The sequence below is a fragment of the Acipenser ruthenus genome, chromosome 13 (assembly GCF_902713425.1).
Source record: "Acipenser ruthenus chromosome 13, fAciRut3.2 maternal haplotype, whole genome shotgun sequence".
Taxonomy (NCBI): Eukaryota; Metazoa; Chordata; class Actinopteri; order Acipenseriformes; family Acipenseridae; genus Acipenser; species Acipenser ruthenus.
The window spans coordinates 26,750,723-26,773,562 of NC_081201.1; the positions used below are offsets into that span (position 1 = coordinate 26,750,723).

A 22,840-nucleotide genomic window follows, 5' to 3' on the forward strand; every position below is an offset into this window, starting at 1 on the left:
GGAATGCAGCAGTGATCAGTGAACAGACAGACCATGATAATCCAGGTGCAATTATATTTTATTTGTAAATCTAATGGTCTGATGACACAAAACACAGTAAATAATAATGATAACAACCAATACAGCTGTGTGTATTGCTTCATTGTAATCCACGGGTTGATCCCAAAATAATAACAGTCCTGATCTTTTTACACATAACACAAATACAATCACCAGTCCACAGTGTGTGCTCTAGTGCTCGTGGTGCAAATACAGTGTTGTCTGGGTTTAGTGATGGCCTTTAGCGACAGCTCCAGATCGTGTTAGCCGTCTAATAATAACAAGTATTCGTTAGACACGACAAAAAAAACAAACAAAACACTCACGACTACAACACAGGTCTCCTTCCGGTTCAGCTTTTAACCATAACAAGGAACAGATCACTTCGCTACGCCCCCTTTTGTACCGTCAAACACGACCCCTTGGTTAACTAGTGCAACTGCTCCTCCAATCCGCGGCTGCCACGTTGTTTCCCTTCCAGTGGATGATTTAGTGCATCATAGCTCCTCCCCCTTTCTAGATGACCGACACCCTAGGAATGAATTGTCTGGCCATGCAGTCCAGGGCACTCTGTTCCCTTTACACAGCGCCTTCACAGGCCGGGAGAGAGATTTATCACCATGAATCATTCTGTCTATCTCACATGTACATTTTTCAAAAGCAATGATTATAAACTGCATTCAAGAAACTCATTAAGAATAGGAAAAAAATGTGCAGGACCAGTTCTACAGAATTTACAGACTGCTGCATGTTATGCATTAGCAATTTGGAACATAGGCACTATTTGAACTAAGAGCGTGGGAGGCTAAATGGATTGGCCATAACATTCTCTCACCAGTTTTATTCAGTAGGGACAATTTTTATATGGGTATATGGTTACAATATGATGACTTAATAATTAGTTTCATGTCCCCTCCCTCATCCCCAAGAGAGGTTCTGGGGATTGGGGTGTGCTATAATGTGGAGAGGAGGCCAAGCAGATGCATTCTCAGGATAAAGATGTTTGGGATAAAACATGCATAAGACGTACACACCTACAGAACTATATGAGCAACGCCGCAAAAATATGCAGCTATTTTATTATTAAAAAGAGTAAAGCAGATGCAGACTCTGATAAAAAAAAAGCAAACAGATCAAGTTCCCAGCCATCTTTATTGCCTGTCACACTTATTGGATTCATGCAACGCTGCAATCCAATATTAGAACTGTCCTCACCCCTCAAATGAAACCAGCTGGCATGTGATAACACGAGAAAGATGGACAGCCCAAGTAAAACTGAATGGCTGGGCTGGTACCTGCCTGTTATAAAGATGGGCTGGAGGTCTATCCACTGCACCACCTTTCAGTGTATCATTTGAGAGTTTTTCTTATATAGAGAGGTCTGTTTGTCCAATTGTGATTAAATGTACTCCTTTAGCACAAATTACTGAGTGCCTCATTATTTTCTATGTATGTGGCTTCTGTCTGTCTGTTCGTACAACTGTGTCTGTACAGATTACCGAAGGTGTGAGAATGGCTTTACATTTAAACTATAATGGATCTAGAGAACATTCTGTAGCAAGTTATGAGTGTATAACAATCTAGGGCAATATGGAGGCAATCTGTCTATCTGTATTTGTGTCAAACTTACATACATGAAATGCTCATCATAAAGAAATAAGGGAGTCAGCTCATCCCAGGACAGTAAAAATTAATAAAAGAAAATGCTTTTCATCCAGAGACTAAATTTGGCTTTGCACAGGCAGTTCCCTATAAACACAATACTTCACTGAGTACAATGATTAGAAATATATGTACCCTTCTCTGGTTACACTGTTCCTATAAAAGGGCCTTTTTCTCTTCTTGGAAACAACTGAATAAAACACCAATGTTATTTTTTTTGTTGTTGTTAGTTTTTTGTTTTTTTTAAATATATATATTTGATTAAAAGTAATAAAAGCCCTTATTTCATTTGAGCAAATATCCAATTTGAATTAATTTCCTGTAGAATTGTAAAGAAAGTACTCTCCTACTTCATTTTCAGTGCATAAACCTTTCCTGCAGCGCATTTTTTATTCAACAACAAAATCAACTAACTTAAGTGAACCTGGTTTTAGTACTGCCAATCAAAACTGTGATCAATTCAACATGTTTCCTTCACTGTCAGCCAACTTTATTAACAATGGAGGCAGACAGTTTTTAGATTAGGAGGCAGACAGTTTTTAGATTAGGTTAGTAGACTGTAACACAACTGTCTTCTGGGAACGATCTGTTTTACATTCCAGAGAACAACTAAATCCATATCTGCAACCTAGACTTTGGAAATGCATTAATAAATCAATGAATTGACTAGCTTTCATAAACTGTGAAATTATAGTTCATTATCCCCAGTGATGGCACCTGCATGTACATACTGTATGTCACACAGAACTCCACTTCACCTCACATTGTGATAATACTTGCTCAGGACATTGTTTAGCACGTTAATGAAGATATAAGTGACTTGACATAGTTTTTATGACACTTGATTTAATATCGTATAATTTATAAGGCTGTGGCTGGAGGTGTATGGTACCAGCATACTTGTTTCTTGTGTGCAGACTTAAACTTCTGTTGTAAATGCCGATATGTTAAATAGTATAGACTTTACAGATAAAATCCACAGCATTCTTAAGTAATTAAATTATGATTTTATTTAATTTAGTAAATAAAACTTCATAATTATGTAAATAATGACTTGGCAGCGTTGCCATAGCACTGGTTGTGGCCTACATGCTGCTTCCAATCTATAGCACAATACACCAAAGGAGGTTATCTAGGGTAAAATAGTTGTCCCTTGGAGAACAGAATTTGTGAATGTTAGCTGGAAAATTAGGCAAACCGTGAAATACATTTCTGTTTTCAGTTTGCATAGAAAAGAATTTGAGCTTCAGGAGTGTAATGGGATACTGTTTTTAAGGGAACTTTTAGCAATGTACAATAAAGGACTGAAAAAAGACACAGTTTAATAGCAACTTACTGAATTGTAAACAGAGCAAGACACCCTATCCTATTTAAATTCACCTGTATTTGCCTGTGTTTCCACCTCCTTTTCATTTCACCACCTTACAACATCTCTGAAACATTTGTACACAAATTTATAGTCCTGCCTCGGTTTGAAATGCTAAGAAATTCTTAAAGATATCCATTCTCAAAATGGGTTTAATATACTGTGTTAGATAACTTTATGCATTATCGTGTTTTAGGAAAACAAATAATAATATACAGGATTATTAACCAATTCAATGAAGGTAATATAAACATTAAAACAGACCCCAAAAGGAAACAAGTCATTGAATTGAACAATGCCTTGATGTCAGGGGTTCAATACACAGACTAAAATTATTTCCTGTTTTTGTTAACCGTCAATGTAAATGACTGTACAGTACAGCAGTAAGTGGTGACAACATGGCGCCTGTACCACCGATTTAGGCCACATGAACCTGTGGCCGTTCGCCAATCAAAAAAGATCAAAGGTTGGCTAAACTCTCTCTATATATACAGCTCTGACACACGTAAAAGCAAATTCGCTGCAACAAGCTTCTCAAGAAAGCGCTTCAGTAATATTACTGATTTCAGAACAGTATATTTGAGGAGAGGACTTGTCTTTGACTTTGCACTTTTCAGTGTGTCTTTACAGGACTCATTTTCATTATTGCTGCCTTCTGCAATTTGTTAAATGTTGTTATGCGACATACACATCATTTACCAACAGTGCACACAGTCCTATTTCAAATAAAAACCTTACTATAGCCACAGTCTCCTCAGACACCTTTTATTTGAAATGGTTCGCTTTTTAATCAAAGTAGCAAGAAGCTAAATTTTAAATAAATTTGAGTGCATTTAAAATAGTGAGACACATTTCTTCTAAAATGCAATTGAAATGTTACAGCCTATAGAAACTCAGACATGCATGTGCGCATTTTTTTTTAAATCCTGTAAACCTCTGGTGTAATGTCTTCTGCATACCGAGTAAACTTGCTTGCTAAATAATTAACATCAACATCTGAAGGAATTATTTTGTATGCTGGGTGGAGAATTTATATTGCTAATAAAATACCAAGGAGAAATAGCTTTGTCATTAAGCATGTAGGGTATATAGGTTGCCAGTCTGAACAACTAAAAATAAACACAGAAAATGAGAATTGATAAACACTGAAAAACTGAAGACCTTATTACATTACCAAAAGACAGAGAACACCTATAAGAATATATGATGAAATGTTTGAGCACACCTGCAAAATATGACCCCCCACATAAGGTCTGCTACACTTTGAGGCCCCAGTTTAAAACAGAAAAGCTTTTGAAGTCAAAGAGCCTATCTAACTCAAATACACAACACCAGACAGCAAATATTAGAACATGGAAACAGGGTGCATGACAACAAACGAACAAACAAATGAACAGGGTTATTGTACTTTAAAATGGCTTTTCTAAAATGGCATCATATTAAAAAAATGAAGAATACAAAAACAATCAACAAAAAATGCAATTGATACAGTTTCACATTAGGTCAATATAACAGTATTTTTGGCACTGCGTTCACCTGGGCAAATAAATAGTAACGTCTTATGTGCTTTTACTATAGTTTAGAGCAGGGGTTCTCAATTATTAACATCTTATTTGCATTCAGTATAGTTTATAGCATGTGATTTAAGTTTCATCTTGTGATAATGGGCCAGCTTAATCACAGGGATTTACACCCATCAGCAAATTTGAGAATGGAAAATGAATGCAGTACTAATGTTACATAACTACTAACAAAGAACTTTAAGTCATTGAATTACATTTTTTAAGTTGTTTGTTACTAGTTTTGTAAAATGGTAAGTATTTTACTGTAACCAAAACTGGAGCAAACTACCTTTTTGGTGTAAACAGCTTATTCATTCTTTGATAGAAGGTCTTGTCTATAAATACATAACCAGAGGAAGGCTTTGCTTGTTGGCTGAAGTGATACCATATGTTTAAGCAGCACCAACATGCATGGAACAATATTTTCACATTTGCTGAGATGCACATTTTTAGGCTATTAGGCTGCATCAACCCAGATCTTTTTAAATAACATTAACAGAGGATTTTCATCAGTTTAATGTGTGTCATTCAGTACTGAATTGTCTCCCCCAATCTTTTCTAACACGTAGAAATGTCCCTGTTGTCTCTGCAACATGTGTAATGTACTAGTCAAACATTTGATTATTGCCAGTTGCTATGGAAGTCACCATGTAAACGTTGATTTTATTTTAAAGATGTGATTTAAGTATACTGTTCTTACATATCACTGTCCACTGCAACACACATCTGGAACTTAGTTATTTAAATAATCTACAGCACTACCCAGAAATTGAGAATATTGTATGAAGTTGATTGTTTTGTGTTTAAGTATCATCATGATACAGCGATACTGTTTGCGGACAGAGTGCTGAATGGAGCGGAGAGACAGAGCTCAAGTTAAAGTTTAACTAGCTGGGATTGCAAACCAACCTCTGGACACTGAACCTTTGGAGTCTGATATGAGGACTGCAGAATAACCACAGTGACACGTCGCCAATCCACTAATCAAGGCAGGACTCTTCCGGGTGGTAATCTCTGAAATTGCTCAGGTAACTCATTTTTGTATTCAATTTACATTTAGATCTTTTAAGATTTTGCCCCTGCATTGTTGCGTCTTGCACTGAATGGGATTCTCTTTGTGAATTTACATTTTAGTGTTAACAGATTGTTAGTTTTTGTTCCAGAAAGTGATGCCTTATTCACCTGTGGTTAGTGAGAAACATTGTGGATTTTGACTAAGCTCTGACTTTTGGCCAGTACAAGGGAGCAAGATGAGCAATTATAACCAGTCCTAGTGTTTGTACTGTATAATGTACATTATTTTTCTTTTACCATTATCTTTCTTTTTAGTTAGAGCATTACCAATTTGCAAACACAGTTGGTGTTGTTTTAAAGGAAGCACATCATTAGTTTATTCCTTTGCACCATTTGAATGGTAATGTACAAAATAATGTATTCTGTTCACATATTTTTTTACAGGACTTGTAAACATCTACCTATTAGAAACATTTTATTTAATGTCTGGTTATTTAAATTCTGGTCAGTGATTTTAATTGTCATTATAAAGCCTAATTGATGTGATTAATTATTCATTCATGAACTTGATAACTTGCAGACATTTTTTGTGCTGCATAAGACGTGTATGGAAAGTATTAGGGATTTAATCCAGACAACTAGCCTATTTAAATTGGACAGCTTTGTTTTACAAAAAGGAAAAGGTACCAGGAATTTGACAAAGAACATACTTATCATTGTTTGAATTTTGCATGGTTACTTAATTGCAACATTAACTCATTGACTATAACACATTAAACCAGACATTTCTACTTTTTTTTGTATACAGACAAATTAGGTATATTTTTAGTATATTTCTGCCTCAGGGCATTCTTCTTTTACTGTTAGAATGACAGCACACAGTACTTCTGCAGTCATTTGGAACATGTTATGGTTAAATAAAAAGACTCCTGCATGAAAAAGCAAACCATTTGTCCCAGTTTTAGAAGGTGTTGATAACAGGAAAACTGCCTTCTATTAAATCTCATGCAGTTCCCATAGTCAAAGTCAAACAAACTGCTTGTTGTTACATGCTTGTTGCAGTTCCATTGCAGAAGGATATGAAAGTATCCTTTTGAGGGTCTGGAACCAACTCCTCAGTAATGTTGTTGAAGATTCTGGGATCAACCAGACGAGCAAGATGGGCCGAATGGCCTCCTCTCGTTTGTAAACTTTCTTATGTTCTTATGTACACCTTTCTTCTAAAGGCTTGAATTTAGACGAACTATAACAGTTTTTCTTAATATTCTACCATTTTAGAAAGGTGGTTGCCATTAAAAGAGGTATCATGTTTGGTTTTTTTTTGTTTTTTTTTTTACAGAAATATAATCACAAAACATAGGGAATGTTGTTAAACAAAGTCCTGCACAAAAAAAAAAAACATTATAACTTTACCTCTGCAAATGGCTGCTTACCTTTTCAAAGTGCATTATTGGAGATACATATATTTTAAAACTATTCAATATTGAATAGCAACTTTTATTTTTATTTTTATTTTTTTACCTTATTTGATATTCAGAGTTTCAGCTCTGGCCTCCCCTACAGTGATTGCTGGATATAAACAAGCAGCCTTGCACAATGGCCTTCATCACCATATGTGTTTAGCTTAAGTCAACAAACCTCAAAAAGCAGGTATTGATCTACACAAGATAAGCCCCCCATCTAGTTATCTTGTTTATGCAAACGGTAACCAGGTATTTCCAGAGAGAACCTCTGTCAGGCAGTGGAGACTTAATGGAGCTCTCACAGTAGCTTGCCCCCTGAAAGCAGAAAAAAAGGTACACACACTCACAACATGGGATCTGATTTTATGATATTAAAGAGAATTCTAAGTCCCCTCCCCACCTTTTTCTTGAGACAAGCTGCGTGACAGATCCCCCCCCCCCCCCCCATTCTGATGCAAATGCACAATGACTTACAAAGAGACTCTGTGTGATCCGAAAAAATAAATACAAAAATAATATGACAGGTATTTTAAGAAATTATGTTATCATGGAATTAGCAGATACGATTCTCAATCATAAATTACTGTTCAATTAGTCTTTTCAGATCTCTAAGATTAAGGGTCTCACCAAATCAGAATATTATTATTATTATTAGTTTATTTAGCAGACGCTTTTATCCAAGGCGACTTACAGAGACTAGGGTGTGTGAACTATGCATCAGCTGCAGAGTCACTTGCAACTGTGTCTCACCCGAAAGACGGAGCACAAGGAGGTTAAGTGACCTGCTCAGGGTCACACAGTGAGTGAGTGGCTGAGGTGGGATTTGAACCGGGGACCTTCTGGTTACAAGCCTGTTTCTTTAACCACTGGACCACACAGCCTCCTTTGAATATAATGCTTTCCATTTACTTAGACTGATTTGTACAGGCTTTGATATGTTAAACTATAGACACTTGACTTGCAATTGAGGTTCTTTGTGCGGAATCTAATTAATATCTTATGTGCCACACAGGATTAAAGAAACATGAGAAGAAACAAGATGCATTTTAATTTTGACAATTTAAAATTATTAATTAGTATAATATACACAAGGACTGTAACAGAAGTCAATTATGATCAAAACATAGCACAGAATTAACTTAAAAACAACAAATCCTATTCATACTAAGCCAGGTACTGGGGAGCCAAAACAACTTGATATTCAGATATTCAGATATATGTATATTGTTTTACTGACTAATAATTTTAGTATTTCTAACAGTCATATGCAAAACTGGCAAAAGTACAGAACATCCTTGGTTTTAGGATCCATTATCTGAAGGATGGAGTTCCAAAAGTGCTGCTACAGACTAACTGATTTTTAGAGTTTTTCTTTCTCTCTCAAGAAGCAATAAAAACAAACAGTCATTGTCGTTTTTATCTGCAAGTCAGTCATACATTTAGGTGTTAAGATCCAATAACCTCGATTTGTAGGAAGAAATACCACAAGGGCAGGATTCAGGACTTGGTAATGAATTTGGCTAGTTTTCTCCTACCATTTTTTATCTAAATGTGCAAAACGAAAACTGATGTTGCCATCTTAAATAAATCCAGCTTCATCACTGTGTTAAGCTTTTTATTCCATGATATATATATATATATATATATATATATATATATATATATATATATATATATATATATATATATATATATATATATTGGCTTGTTTCACTGACCCTGTTGAGCACTAATCCTGCACTCTCCAACCTTACTTTAGGTAAGGTTGTCTCAGAGTAGTGTTAATCAGGATCTGTGAAACCAGCTGTAAAGGTTAGGCAACATTTCAGCTAACAGTCTTTTACAGTTCACAGACATTTAAACAACTGAACCAATACATTGTCAATGTAAGTCAGTGTTCTTTATCAAAACATTTGAAAAACACCTTACAATGTAAAAAGAATAAGACTCCAATATACTGTGCAACTTAATTCTTTATGAATATTTGACCAAACATGGCTGTTGTTTGTGAAATCCTTATCGGCATGAGAAAGTAGTAGATTCTGCATATCTGAAGTGTTTTCAGCATATTTTAAATACAAGGATAAACACCAGACAGGTTATGTAAGAGTTAACCATTTACCATTCCCCAGAAATAACAAGGTAAATACATATTTGCAAGGGAGCAGTTTTTATTTGGATAGAGGGGCTTTTGTGATTTTTGTGAATTAAAATGAGCATTCAAACTGGTGTGGAGATCATACCAACCTATCCTTCCCCACAAGCAATGGTAGCACCGTATACAAATCTAAATGATCTGTCCCATTGGCAGGGCCCAATTCCATTAACTTTTGGCTGGGAAATGTCAATTTAGGAAAATAATATACAGTGAAAACCAATATCCAACAGAGAATATTATCACTGCAACAAACTTTGATGTGAAAATATTTTACTCCATTAGAAAACTGTGTGTTCTTCCCATGTCATTTTAATTTGTTTTGAACTTCAATTTCAGTGAGCACCCCTAATTAAGCTGATTTATTGCTGTTAATCACTCACAATGGAATCAAATCAAAAATCCGGGGATGGACTGACAGGCACACAGAATGAAGCAGCGCTGCGAACATTGATCCAGCGCACAGGATATGGTTTGCTTCAGGTAGGAATCTGTCTATAGCAGCAATTGCAACTGAATATGACTACAACATTTCACTTTTGCAGGTTAGCCAGTTGTATGTATAGTGACACAAATTCACTTGGGTTTAAAAGGTTGCTTACTCATCCTGGGGCAAAAGTTTATCAAATAATTAAGTAAACTAGGGGAGAAATTCACAAAGCATTTTACTCCAACCATTCTTTAACACCTTTTTACAAAAGTAGAAACAAACAACATAAGAATATCCAACAGCTTGTGAAATTGAATTCTTCTTTCAAGTTCTGTAGCTTCATAGGGTTTTCTACTTTCAGAAAACATGGTGACAATGGACATTTACTTTGGGAACATATCTTAACTAAACAGTAAAATAATGCCCCAGGACCGCATACTGCACAGATTTTTTTTTAGTTCCCCCAATTTTATCCTAGCATAGAATTAGACAAGAGCAAAGAACAGTAAACATGAGGGGCCCACCACATATTATTTTTCACATAAGGTATGCTCATCGTTTAAACCTTAAGACAGACATGTATTCAACCAAAAGCTTTGGCAGTGGTAGCAACATACAACACAGCAGTGCATGGACAAGTTTAACATTTTGTAAGTTTATCAAATCTACGCTAATTACACCCTATACAGAAAAACCACTTTCATGTAAACCAGGGCTTCTCAAACTCGGTCCTGGAGACCCCCTGTGGCTGCTGGTTTTCATTCCAACCAAGCTCTCAATTACTTAACTAGGCCCTTAATTTAACTAATAATTTGCTTAATTAGACATTTTACTTATTTTCAGCTCTTAAACAGTTGCAGTTCAAGTTACTTATCAAATGTTACAGCTAACTTGAAATATGCAACTGTTCAAGAGCTGAAAACAAGTAAAAAAAAGTCTAATTAAGCAAATTATCAGTTCAATTAAGGGTCTAGTTAAGTAATTGAGAGCTCGGCTGGAATGAAAACCAGCAGCCACAGGGGGTCCGCAGGACCGGGTTTGAGAAGCCCTGATGTAAGCTATATTAAAAATGCATAAGGTGTTGCATTTTAAAATCATTAATTACTGTGAAAACAACATTACAAGCAAGATTTAGTGATGTGATATGCAAATGAAGTCTATTTCTCAGTTTAGTGCGTTACAAACCTACAAAATGTAACAAGAAGATTAGACTATGATGCCATCTAGTGCCAACAGTTAACATTTTCTAATTTCAAATAAAAAAGACTTGGCTGTACAAGACCACAAAAGTTGTTAGTGTTGTACTTTAATCATAAGTGCTAAAAAAAAAAAAAAAAAAAAAAAAAAAAACTAGACTTGGATTTTCACTTTATGTTTATGCTTTAGTAAATTATTTATATAAGATAAGGTGTTGTTGCTTTAGCACACTTTACTTCTTACTAGAAAAATTGATTATATTTAGTTATATCTTTCTAACTATAATATGCAGATAAATCTGAATAATACAGACCTATCAGGTTTTTGCAGTCCCTAAAGGTTGACTCAATCAATCCTCTAGATCTCTTTATAACAAGATTTTGTTTTTGTCCAAAGCAGAAACCACAATCTGCTGTCTTAACTTATAAGTAACATGTAGGTAAAGACTGATAGACAGACATCAGCACAGCTAAGATCAGGAACCTTTTTTTTTTTTTTTTCAAAGAAACTGTTAATATGTATGTAATATACAACCTGATAACATTCTGCCCAGTTTTATAGGTTTATAGTTTATATAAGGTTTTACAACAGCAAGGCAAAACATGATGGCAGCTATTCATAACACACAATTGTCTTAAAATAACAGCTTCATTATTTTTGTTTTAACAAATGCAGCAGATTATTAAAAATGACTTGTCAATTAGTAATGTCATCTTTTTGTGGTCTTAACTACTAAGACTAGTTCAAAACGTAATACCATCAACATTTACTTCATATTTACTTTCTTCTTTAATATCCTATCACTCCATTCTAAAAAAAAGTGGTAACCCAAGACAGTTCTGGAATATGAAGGGGGTTATTAATGTACAATGTAATCTGAACATTGTTTCTTTGCAGCGTTTGAAACCTTGAACATGCTCCTATACTTTGCACTCAGCTTATAGTGGCATGTGGGAGTTCCTGGAAGCATTTTTTTTTTTTTTTTTTTGACATTTTTTATTCGTTTTTGTAATGAAACTGTTTGCTTTTATTAATTGTAATGTCCCTTCATGTGTTATTACTGTTTTTGTTTTTTTTTGTTTTTACAGGAAAATGGGCAGAGGAAATATGGTCCTCCACCAGATTGGGAGGGTTCACCCCCTGAGAGAGGCAGCGAGATCTTCATTGGAAAGTTACCACGAGACCTGTTTGAAGATGAGCTGGTACCGCTCTGTGAAAAAGTAAGGACAGGAGGGAATGCTCTACCTGCATTTTCCTCCATTTTAGGAATATGAAACTAAAGCCTTAGAAACATGCCACTATCAATCCGTTCTTTATTTCTATCTACATTTCTGAGTGAGAAAGAAAGGTAGTAACTAAATTTGTTACAGCACAGCATTCTTTAGAAATAGTTTAAAAACATAGCATTACATTTTTCACATTCAAAATCTGAAAAACAAATGCAATACAACAATATGTTTGTTTGAAAAATTCTGGGTTTTTTTTTTTTTTTTTTTACTTTACAGTTTGGGAAAATTTATGAAGTACGAATGATGATGGACTTTAATGGAAATAATCGGGGTTATGCCTTTGTAACTTTTAGTAATAAACAAGAAGCCAAAAATGCAATGAAACAGCTCAATAATTATGAAATAAGGTAAGTCTGCTTTCCCATTTACCAGTTTTAAGACATATTCATAAATGTCAGTAACTGTGTTTCAAATGACATAAAACATATTTACAGTACAAGCAGTACTATGCATAAAATAACATGAACAGTTACAAGGAAAAAACTGTATTTTATGTATTTTCTTACATATAATTACATTGCAGCAAGCAAATGAAGTGCATTTGTTATGCTCTCACATCGAGCAGAGTTTGTATTCCCGGCAACAACAAAAAAAAAGTCACTTTAGCATCAACCTGACTCTCTATTGAGCGATCCCTTCAATGTGGCACTGTTATTCTTTGTGAATTATAATAGATTCCTTGTGCTTTGATGTGTATTTACCTGATGCAGTGAGGGGTATTGTTCTTCAGGAGTGGACGTCTTTTGGGTGTCTGTGCGAGTGTTGACAACTGCCGTCTGTTTGTGGGGGGCATCCCTAAAACAAAGAAAAGAGATGAGATCTTAGCAGAGATGAGCAAAGTGACAGACGGGGTAGTCAACTGCATTGTGTATCCCAGCGCAGCAGACAAGGCCAAAAACAGAGGCTTTGCTTTTGTGGAGTATGAGAGCCATCGAGCTGCTGCCATGGCCAGGAGGAAACTGATGCCAGGTAAGAACTTCAGAGTGTTCTATTCTATTGACCTGCCGCTGTTAGTGTTTTACATCAACTGAATAGACTCCATCAAAGTTTAAACATTTACAGTTTGCTTATTCCTTCTATCGAGTCTGACAAAATATAGGAAAAGGGCATCTGGAATCTCTGAAGGGTAATTAGTTATATGGAGCTTCCTAGCACTGCTCAGTGGCCCACATAACAGTTAAAGTTAATTTCTAATGATTCTAGAGAAGGGAGGGGCTCCCGAGTGGCACATCCAGTAAAGGCACTCTGCCCGGAGTGCAGGATGCGCCCTATAGCTTGGAGATTGCCAGTTCGAATCCAGGCTATGCCACTGCCGACCGATGGCTAACAGTACACGTTTCGGAGTGCTCGTCTCTCCCAAGTCAGTGTGGGGGTTGCAGCGGTGAACCAGATTGAATAATTGGCCATTCCAAATTGGGAGAAAAATCAAGGGTAAAATAAATGGCAATTACAAAAAATAAAAATAAAAATTAGAGAAGGGTTAGTATATATCCCTCGAAGATACTGACTCTGAATAATTTCATGCCTGCCTCCAAAGCATGTATTTACACCATCTGAAAAGAAAGCCTTTCTTTACAATAAGAAAGGGTTTAGTTTGAAGGATTTATGCCCTACTGATGTACTGGCACAGGTCAAACAATATCTGACAGTTTCTTCAACACTGTAAATACAGCATCTCTGTAAACTATCTTACAAGGATTATGTACAAACTAAAATGAGAGAACACAAATACAAAGTTATATACTCTGTGATTAGATCAATCAACTTTTATTTGCTTCATTTAGTTAATTTCAAGGTGAGGGGCGGTGACAATGGTTATTCATTCCTGATCTCCCTTTCATCCAGTTCTTGGTCATTTTAAATAGAGATGAAGCCACCATATTCATCTAATTTGTAACTGGAGCCAGAGCAGAAGTACGTCACAACTGCTGTACATCATAGCTCTGCTGTACATCATACATCATAGCTCTGATTTCTGATCAAAACTACAATAGGGAGGATACAACTGTGGGGCCATGCCATTGCAGTGGACTGGGCAGAGCCAGAGGTGGAAGTTGATGAAGATACGATGGCAACAGTTAAAATCCTATATGTGCGGAACTTAATGTTGTCAACCGCAGAGGAGACCATTGAGAATGAATTCAACAGCATCAAACCAGGTGACTAAACGGAAGACCGGGGGTTAAAAGGTCAAACCTACTTCACGATGCAAAACTGCCATTCTAAACTAAATAGTAATCTGGAGATTATACCATGTATGAGGTGAAAAACATAGTTTCCTATCACACAAACATTACGACTCTAAATAAAGTGGCACCCAGGAGGGGTTTTGAGAGTTGTGTTGCTGCTACAGCTGAAATCTCTTTTTCAATATTTCCATTTAAAGACAATTTTGAGAGACACATCTTCAGTTACTTCCCAAACTAGGGTATTTCTTTGATAGCTGATAATGTCATTTTACAAACAAAACAACACGTTAAAGTAAGATGAATAAATAAATAGATAATTTTCCTTTTATCCATTCACCATTTTATTAAAAATGAATGTCTAAAAGCAATATCAATAAAACAACAATATGAACATCCGCGTCAGTTACTGTAACTGTAAGTCAAAGAGGCTGTGACTGGCAGATCATTTTTATTCTCTTTTAGATCATGATCACTTCTTTCATGGACTTACCAGCAAGCTGTAGCCCCTGTCATTTGAAAGTTTCTACAGCAGTGTTATTTATGGCCCATTTACTGAGCTGTGGCAAACAGTCATCATCAAATTATTTACGTATCAGTAAAGATCATGATAGAGTCAGTGATTTGATTGGACAATATATTTTTAGGAGCTGTTGAAAGAGTGAAGAAGATAAGAGACTACGCTTTTGTGCACTTCACCAACAGAGAAGATGCAGTAAATGCCATGAACACATTGAATGGAAAGGTAATACCGATTAGAAACTAAGGCTTCCTGCAAAAGACCTATCACAGCTGTCAGCTTCGATTTTCTCCGTTTTCTATTGTCGTGTTACCAACTACTCAAGTAACTACAGATATGTAACCTGCTATCCAGAAATGTCACCTGCAGTGACCTAGGTACAGTATGCCAATAAAAAAAAATCTGACTTACCAGAAGAACAAAAGTACCATTTTCATGGTAAACACTGCTAAACTGAACACACATCCATAAGGCCAGTGACCCTTTCTGTTGTACAATAACCCCATTGCAAAAGATAGTGCTTTTAACCCTATACTTCGCCACATATGCCACTGCTGGACTTTTTTTAAGAGCAGTTTACAGCATGAAGGAAACACCATTAATGATAAGAAAAATCTGAACAGACATTCATTTTTTATGTGATTTTTTTCACCTCTGAGGACCATATTTGTAACAAGGCCACTACTACAAGGGGTACATAAAAAAACACACAAGGAAAAAACTAAAAAGAACAGTTCTCAAATGCTGTCGCGAGGATATGTTTTAATAGTCAAGTTTTCTTTTCTTTTAAAAGCTGGTGGACGGATCTCCAATTGAGGTGACATTGGCCAAGCCTGTAGACAAGGACAGCTATGTTCGATACACAAGGGGTGCAGGAGGCCGAGGACCCATGCTGCAAGGAGAATATGCTTATACACTAGGGCAGGTGTATGAGCCTTCAGCTGCGTACCTGGGAGCTCCTGTCTTCTATGCACCCCAAGCCTATACAGCCATCCCAAACCCAATGCGATTCCCTCCCAATAAGGGTCATGTCAGCGCCCGGGGTATGATGCGTACCCCTTCCATCAGAGGTAACTGGAATTGTCTATATTCAAATACCTTTCCTCTCTAAACTGGTTCCTTTATAATGCAGTCCCGGTAAAACTTATAAAAGCAGATATGTATTACTGTATTTTTGGTGCAATTTATAAAAATGACATATTGTACTGACATATGATATATTACAGGAACCAGTTTGAACAGTGAAGTGGTAATAAATTTGATAAATTCTGTAAATATTTTATTTCTCAATCTTTGTCTATAAAAGCTATAAATTCACTGAATCACTAATTTTCATTTAAATGTTGTTTATTATGCATAACAACAAGGCTGTAAAATTCAGGTTTAAAGTATGTAAAAATCATAATAATCTATACTTACAATTTGTTTGCCACACTTGCATTGTCTATAAAGTGAAAGATGGGATTTTGACTTCTACCAAGTACACAGATCTGAAAATTGCCCAAAGCTTTGAATGTCAGCTTTGTATTAAATGCATTGTCATTTGCACAATTATCGCAAAGTAAATTATACAGTATAATTGCTGAAGTGATTATGCCAATTGTTGCACTAACATGAAGGCTGCAAGAAACAACTGAATGTTTTTGCCGATAAGCCCCATTTCCAACCTCAATTATATATACCATCCACACTGCTGTACTGCGCAAGACTGGCTAACAGTCACTGAATGCGATGAATCCAGGTGATTTCTGGTGATATGATTCGATTCAATTCCTTCTTGCATTCCTAGAAATTTACATGACTGTACCTGTAGGGGCTGCGGGTGTTCGAGGGCTGGGTGGACGTGGGTACCTGGCTTATACTGGCTTTGGCCGCGGTTTTGCGGGATACCATCTGAAGGGAGACAAGCGAGGGGAGGACAAGTTTTATGACCTCTTGCCCGGAATGGAGCTCACAGCAATGAATCCTGTAAGCCTAAAACCTCCAGGAATCAAACATGCTCCTCAGGTACATGACTGATGGGTCCTGGTAAGACACAAAAATACTTGAACTGTGCCTTCGGGAATCACAGCAGCTCCATTTCCTTTTAAATCTGTAGGCTAGTCTCATCTGCAAAATACAATCCAAAACAGCCCAACTTAAAATCCAGATGGACTGGATTTATGTATTTAATGGGTTTTATTTGGACACAGATTGTGCTTGCAAGTCAAAACAGAATGAATACGTCCAACACTTAAACCCCGCTTACCTGGAAAGGTCAGCTAATTTGGGTGTAGATCTTTCCCTGCATGACACAAACCTGTAATCTGAAGAGAAAGAAGGGTGTAAAATCTCTGCCATTCTCTGCCATTTGCAGGTTTGTCTCCTGAACTAATTTAAGCAAATGTGTCTTCCTGTCTTCCTGTTGATGGTTACAAAAAAGTACTCAAGTAAATATTGACAAATACTTTAATACATATTAATTTATTTGACTTCTAGATTATTCAACAATTTGTGTTTCATATAGAAAAACAGTCTGTATATATGAAATAGCAACAACATTCAGATTAAAAGCAGTTAATATAATAAATATAAATGTCAGTATGTTACATATACTGTGATGCAGTATAACTACAAAGGAAAAAGGTGCTTTGCAGTGTGTGAATGAAATATTGTTCCTGCAGATATTGGAAGATATTTGCCAGAAGAATAACTGGGGGCAGCCAGTTTACCAGCTTCATTCTGCCATTGGGACCGACCACAGACAACTTTTCTTGTACAAAATCACCATCCCTGCTCTTGCTACCCAGCATCCCAACATGTAAGTCACAATCTTTACCATCTACATTATTTCAACTGCGAGTTCTATTAACACAAACAATAACTAGACCTCACTACATGATATACCACTATCAACTTATGTAAGAGAGTGAGTTACTGACCTAGTTTAGACAGGGAACACAACAGTTCAATACAAAAAAGATCCAAGGGTCATTCAAGAATAAATCAATAAAGTAGGGTTGAAAGGTCGCTTTTTTGAAGTTACATGACGCTATGTGTGCACGCACAGCATTTACAAACTAACCCTTTTTCCCCACTGTGTTTGACAAAACTTCAACCTTTGTAAAAAGCTTTTATTTAGGATGAGCCCGAGAGCTTGTTTTCAAGCTCTAAAAAAACCACACACAAAACAAACACAATAAATCAATCCTGTGTCCTTTAACTGTCCAAAAGTTCAATCAGTTTTGAATCCTGGTTAAGATTAAAAAAAATATATTGTACCAGTTTTCTTCTCATTATGAACATTGAACCTTGACTGGAACCACTGAATATCATACAGTATTGAAATTGTTATGGTTATGTTCTTGAATATTACAAGCATTTAACATTACAACTCTACTTGTGCATCTCCAAAGTTCAAAAACTACAGACCGTTTTTATTTGCCGTCTTATATTGTACTATAAACATGCAATAAACAACGAGCACTAAAAACATCAGAACAACTTTTCCACTTGGATTACAGGGCTGATGGTGTATATGTAGCTTTCAACCAAATTCAGGATTAGATCAAGTTTTAACGCAGCAACTTTTCCACCACATTTAGAGAATGAAAATCTTTCATATCTTCACAACATCTCCTTGCAGATATCCCTTCACACCAGCAAAACTCTGTGCTTCAGTGGATGAAGCAAAGACCTACGCTGCTGAGCATGTCCTGCAGATCCTGGGTCTGCAGACAGAGGGGGCTGAGCAGCCAGCGACTGCAGCATTTCCAGGTAGGTGAAGGTCTGTAACAGAGAGCTGATCCAACGCATTTTCAGCCTGAATTACAGGGGCAAATCTGTTAAGTATCTGTGCTCAAACCCCAAGTAGCATCAATATTGGACAACATTAGTGACACGTATTTTTTATTTTCAGTAGTGCAAATTTTAAAACTGTCTGAAGGTTTCACAATATACAAGAAAGTTAGAGATAGTTAGTGAATAGTATTGTGTCTAAAATGTATTATTTTTATGAATCTTTTCTGTTACATTTTAACTTCGTTCATGTCACCACCTGGTGGCCATCTATAGTACATTTTCTACAGTGATATTTCTTCAAAACCATGTTGTTGGTTAATGCAGTCTTTTTAGAGCAGAATAATTTATTTGCAAAGTAAAATGATCAGCCATATTCACAACTCTTGAATGTTAATATCACTTCAACGTTCTTTCTCCATATGAAAAACCATTAGCTTGGCACACTTAAGTGACTACTAACACTTCTGTGTTGTTTCTGAAAATGTCTCCAAAAGAATAGCATTTTTTTATTATATTGTGAATATTGTGGTTTTAATACATTATGAGCATATTATCCTTAAACTCCCTCAAAAGAAAGGAAAAATAGGTTTGAAAGGAAAAAAGATTTGTATACAAAAGATACAGTTTCTCTGAAATGGGACCGGTTAGTAAGGCTCATACATTACTATGATGAATGTTAATAGTAGCTGCAGAGTCATTATATATTGTATGCAGACATCTTGTCTCCATCATTTCTATGTTTGCCTCCTGTTACAGCGTATGCAATGACGAATGCAGCTGCCAGTGTAGCAGCAGGCCAGCTCAAGCAAGCAGTCACTCTAGGACAAGACCTGACAGCCTATGCAGCGTATGAGACATACCCCGCTTTTGCCATGGCAACACGGGGAGACGGCTATGGAGTTTATTGAGACAACTCCCAAAAGGACCATTAACTTAGTTCACATTCATGTTATTGCACGTGATCTGTGAGTTATTGATTGAATACCTGAGCTTGTGTCAGATTGTCATTTAGATGAATACAGTACCAGTTTTGTTTTTGTGTGTAATTGCCAATTATTTTAAGATTTATTTGAAATAATAGAATGTAAATCTTCAATTAGACAAACTTTTTAGCCTGTGTCTTCATTAATGTAATTTCAGTAATCTAAATGTGATACTAGTCCTGTTATGTCTTGACTTGTCTCAGAAATAGGTAAGCTTGTATGTTTACAAAAACATTTCTCTTTCAAAACTGCTTTTTGAATTTTAAACGTATTGGGGCGCACAGTCGATACATATTTAAGGCACATTTGTATAAAACAGTCAGTGGTTTTTACGTGCTCTCAACAATCTCATGTTGCACCTATAACATTGATGTGCAGGTCAGGCTTCAAGATGTGCAAAGCAAGATTGACATAACGGAGTCAAACTGACTCAAAGTTCTTTATCCCAACTTTTTTTGGATTGTGCACTAACCTAAATATAAATGCAATTCAGCTCTCAAATTGACACTGCCATCCATTGGCTATTTTTTATTTTGGTTTTCTCCTTGGAATGCATGTGAAGGATCTGAATGCAAGACTGCAACAATGAACTGGATGTGACACAAACCAAAAAAAAGGCTTCCTCAACAAGTGTATTGTATGTATAGCGAACACTAAACTGACTGATAGAACTTTGCTCTTATAAGGGAATGATATCCATTTAAATATATTTAAACATATTTATAAAATGGTATGTTTTCTGTTTTCTTTTCATTATGTACCACAAAAACAGTTTATATTATTGTTTTATTTATGTTGCTTTAGAAGACTTAGAAATAGAAAACAGAACAAACAAATAAACTATGGCTTTACTGTTCAAGGTTGGTTTCTGTAAAAGCAGCATCCCATAATGATAGTGAATACCTTCTGTATCCCTCCTGTTAAATAATATTCATGGTCTCCCTGCTATCATCTGTTCAGAGAAGTATATATTATATATATATATATATATATATATATATATATATATATATATATCTTACAAAATTTAGATTGTTTTTGTTTCTACAGTTAGAATCCCTTTACCAAGAAAACATAAGCTTGTCAATACAGTTTTCTGTAACAGTATTAAAAAGTGTGCATAGAGCACTTAAGACTTAACTTATTTTTGTACCACAAGTGCAACATTGTTTGTATAGAAATCTATTCTTTTTGGATACCTAAAATGTTTCATATCAATTAGATGGGAAATAAACCCAAAACAAATGGAAATCGCCAATTGGGGTAAACATTGGAGTAAATTGGACACAATAAATTACAAATAACTCCAGGGGTGCAGCAAATTGAGTACTGCTTTGATAATTGTGATGTGGACACTAATTTGTCTCTTAAATTACAAATAAATAAAAAAATGTCAAAAAAAGGATTTTGACTCTTTCTGTTAAATATACTTCCACGTATATTTCTATATATGCACAACACATTTGTGTTACAATTAGCGCGGTTATTTACATTAAACAAGAACCAACAGGTGCAGTGTATGCCGACAACTCCAGATGTAGTTTAGCGATGTCGTAATATAAACATACAACTCATCAACACAATCTATTCACACCGGTAGTGGAATAATTTTTTTTTTTTAAACTTTCATTTTTACTGCCTGGTATCGTTTTGTTCAGTCGCTTGTATCGAGCCTCGAAGTTTCTCAAGTATGAGTAATTCACTCATCATTTGGTTGCTTTTGATATATTAGTAACTCAATTGTTTGGTTTTAATTGTACCTGTAATGTCACCTGTAATTAATGCAATAGAAACCTTTTTTGTGAGTGATAGCTTATTGACCTTTTTTTTTGAGCAAGTTATATCCTTTATTATGCTGTAAGGGACATATGATTTGAAGTTTGTTGCTTTGTAGGTAAAAATGAAAATATGAAATAGTTGCAATTACATACTGTTTATTTCGAGTATAAGGTTTCCTAAATAAAATCAGTCACGCAATAATTGATCAAAACAAATCACCAGCATCATGTTACTAGTACAGCCTTGGGTCACTTGCTGCAGGGTGCCGGGGGGAGGTTTAGGTCGGCCAGGGTATCCTCGGCTCACTGCGCACCAGCGACCTCGACGCTCGGTGCTCGGTGCCTCGGTGCAGGCACCTTGACGCTCGGTGCTCGGTGCCTCTGTGCACGCACCTCGACGCTCGGTGCACGCACCTCGACGCTCGGTGCTCAGTGCCTCGGTGCAGGCACCTCGATGCTCGGTGCTCGGTGCCTCTGTGCACGCACCTCGACGCTCGGTGCTCGGTGCCTCTGTGCACGCACCTCGACGCTCGGTGCACGCACCTCGACGCTCGGTGCTCAGTGCCTCGGTGCACGCACCTCGACGCTCGGTGCCTCGGTGCACGCGCCTCGAGGCTCGGTGCTCGGTGCCTCGACGCTCGGTGCTCGACGCTTGGTGCTCGGTGCCTCGGTGCATGCACCTCGACGCTCGGTGCTCGGTGCCTCGGTGCACGCACCTCGACGCTCGGTGCTAGGTGCACACACCTCGACGCTCGGTGCTTGGTGCCTCGGTGCACGCACATCGACGCTCGGTGCCTCAGTGCGCGCACTTTGACGCTTGACGCTTCAGTGCTCGGTGCACCCGCCTCAACGCTTCGGTGCTCGGTCATGCACCTTAATGCTTTGACGCTTGGTGCTCAGCGCTTCGACGCTCGGCGCTCGGTGCACGCACCTCGACGTTCTGCTTTTGACGCTCGGCGCCAAACGTTTTATCGGCACGGTACGCTTCGGCGACCAACGTGCCGTACCATGTCTGGGTTTCACTGCTGTGTCACCTGTGGGACAAAATTGCTGGCGAACGACCCGCATGAGGACTGCGTGGCCTGCCTGGGGCCGGAGCATGCGGCGTCGGCCTTAGCAGACAGAACCGGGGTTGCATCCGCAACCTATCGTTGGCTGATGGCACACGCTTCGGAGGACAGTGTGTGTTTGCCTTCGCCGCTCCCGAGTCAGCGCAGTGGTGGTAGCGGTGAGCTGAGCCTAAAATAATAATAATTGGCAATTCCAAATTGGGAGAAAATAATAAAAAGTAATTGGCAACGACTACATTTAAAAAAAAAAAAAAAAGAATCGTGAAAGAGATGGAAGGCGTCACTGTAATTATGTATGTAAAATAGCATTCTTCTCTCAAAGGTGTAACCCTAGGCTGTCTCTATC

The 22,840-nt window shown here is 37.0% G+C and overlaps 1 protein-coding gene across 4 annotated transcripts; it reads left to right on the forward strand.

The window, feature by feature from the left end:
* Positions 1-5,556: 5,556 nt before the first annotated feature.
* On the forward strand, positions 5,557-21,048 carry LOC117417639 (APOBEC1 complementation factor-like). 4 transcript variants are annotated; one of them, XM_034029792.3, is made up of 12 exons: positions 5,557-5,657; positions 9,601-9,744; positions 11,977-12,108; positions 12,394-12,524; positions 12,908-13,146; positions 14,172-14,336; positions 15,011-15,108; positions 15,677-15,953; positions 16,673-16,890; positions 17,547-17,683; positions 18,509-18,639; positions 19,420-21,048. In XM_034029792.3, the coding sequence occupies exons 2-12, from the start codon at positions 9,646-9,648 to the stop codon at positions 19,569-19,571; spliced, it is 1,779 nt and encodes a 592-aa protein (XP_033885683.3). In that variant the 5' UTR covers positions 5,557-5,657; positions 9,601-9,645; the 3' UTR covers positions 19,572-21,048. The 4 variants fall into 4 exon arrangements, with proteins under 4 accessions (XP_033885683.3, XP_033885685.3, XP_033885684.3 ...); XM_034029794.3 differs by having other exon boundaries at positions 16,673-16,851; XM_034029793.3 differs by having other exon boundaries at positions 16,697-16,890.
* The last annotated feature ends 1,792 nt before the right edge of the window (positions 21,049-22,840 follow it).

What these genes read in the sequence shown, in the direction of transcription:
- LOC117417639 (XM_034029792.3), top strand. Translation starts at nt 9,646, where the DNA reads ATGGAATCAAATCAAAAATCCGGGGATGGACTGACAGGCACACAGAAT. An exon ending in GCGTACCCCTTCCATCAGAG is followed by an intron (nt 15,954 to 16,672) that starts GTAACTGGAATT and finishes TTGCATTCCTAG; the next exon opens with AAATTTACATGACTGTACCT. An exon ending in AGCGACTGCAGCATTTCCAG is followed by an intron (nt 18,640 to 19,419) that starts GTAGGTGAAGGT and finishes CTCCTGTTACAG; the next exon opens with CGTATGCAATGACGAATGCA.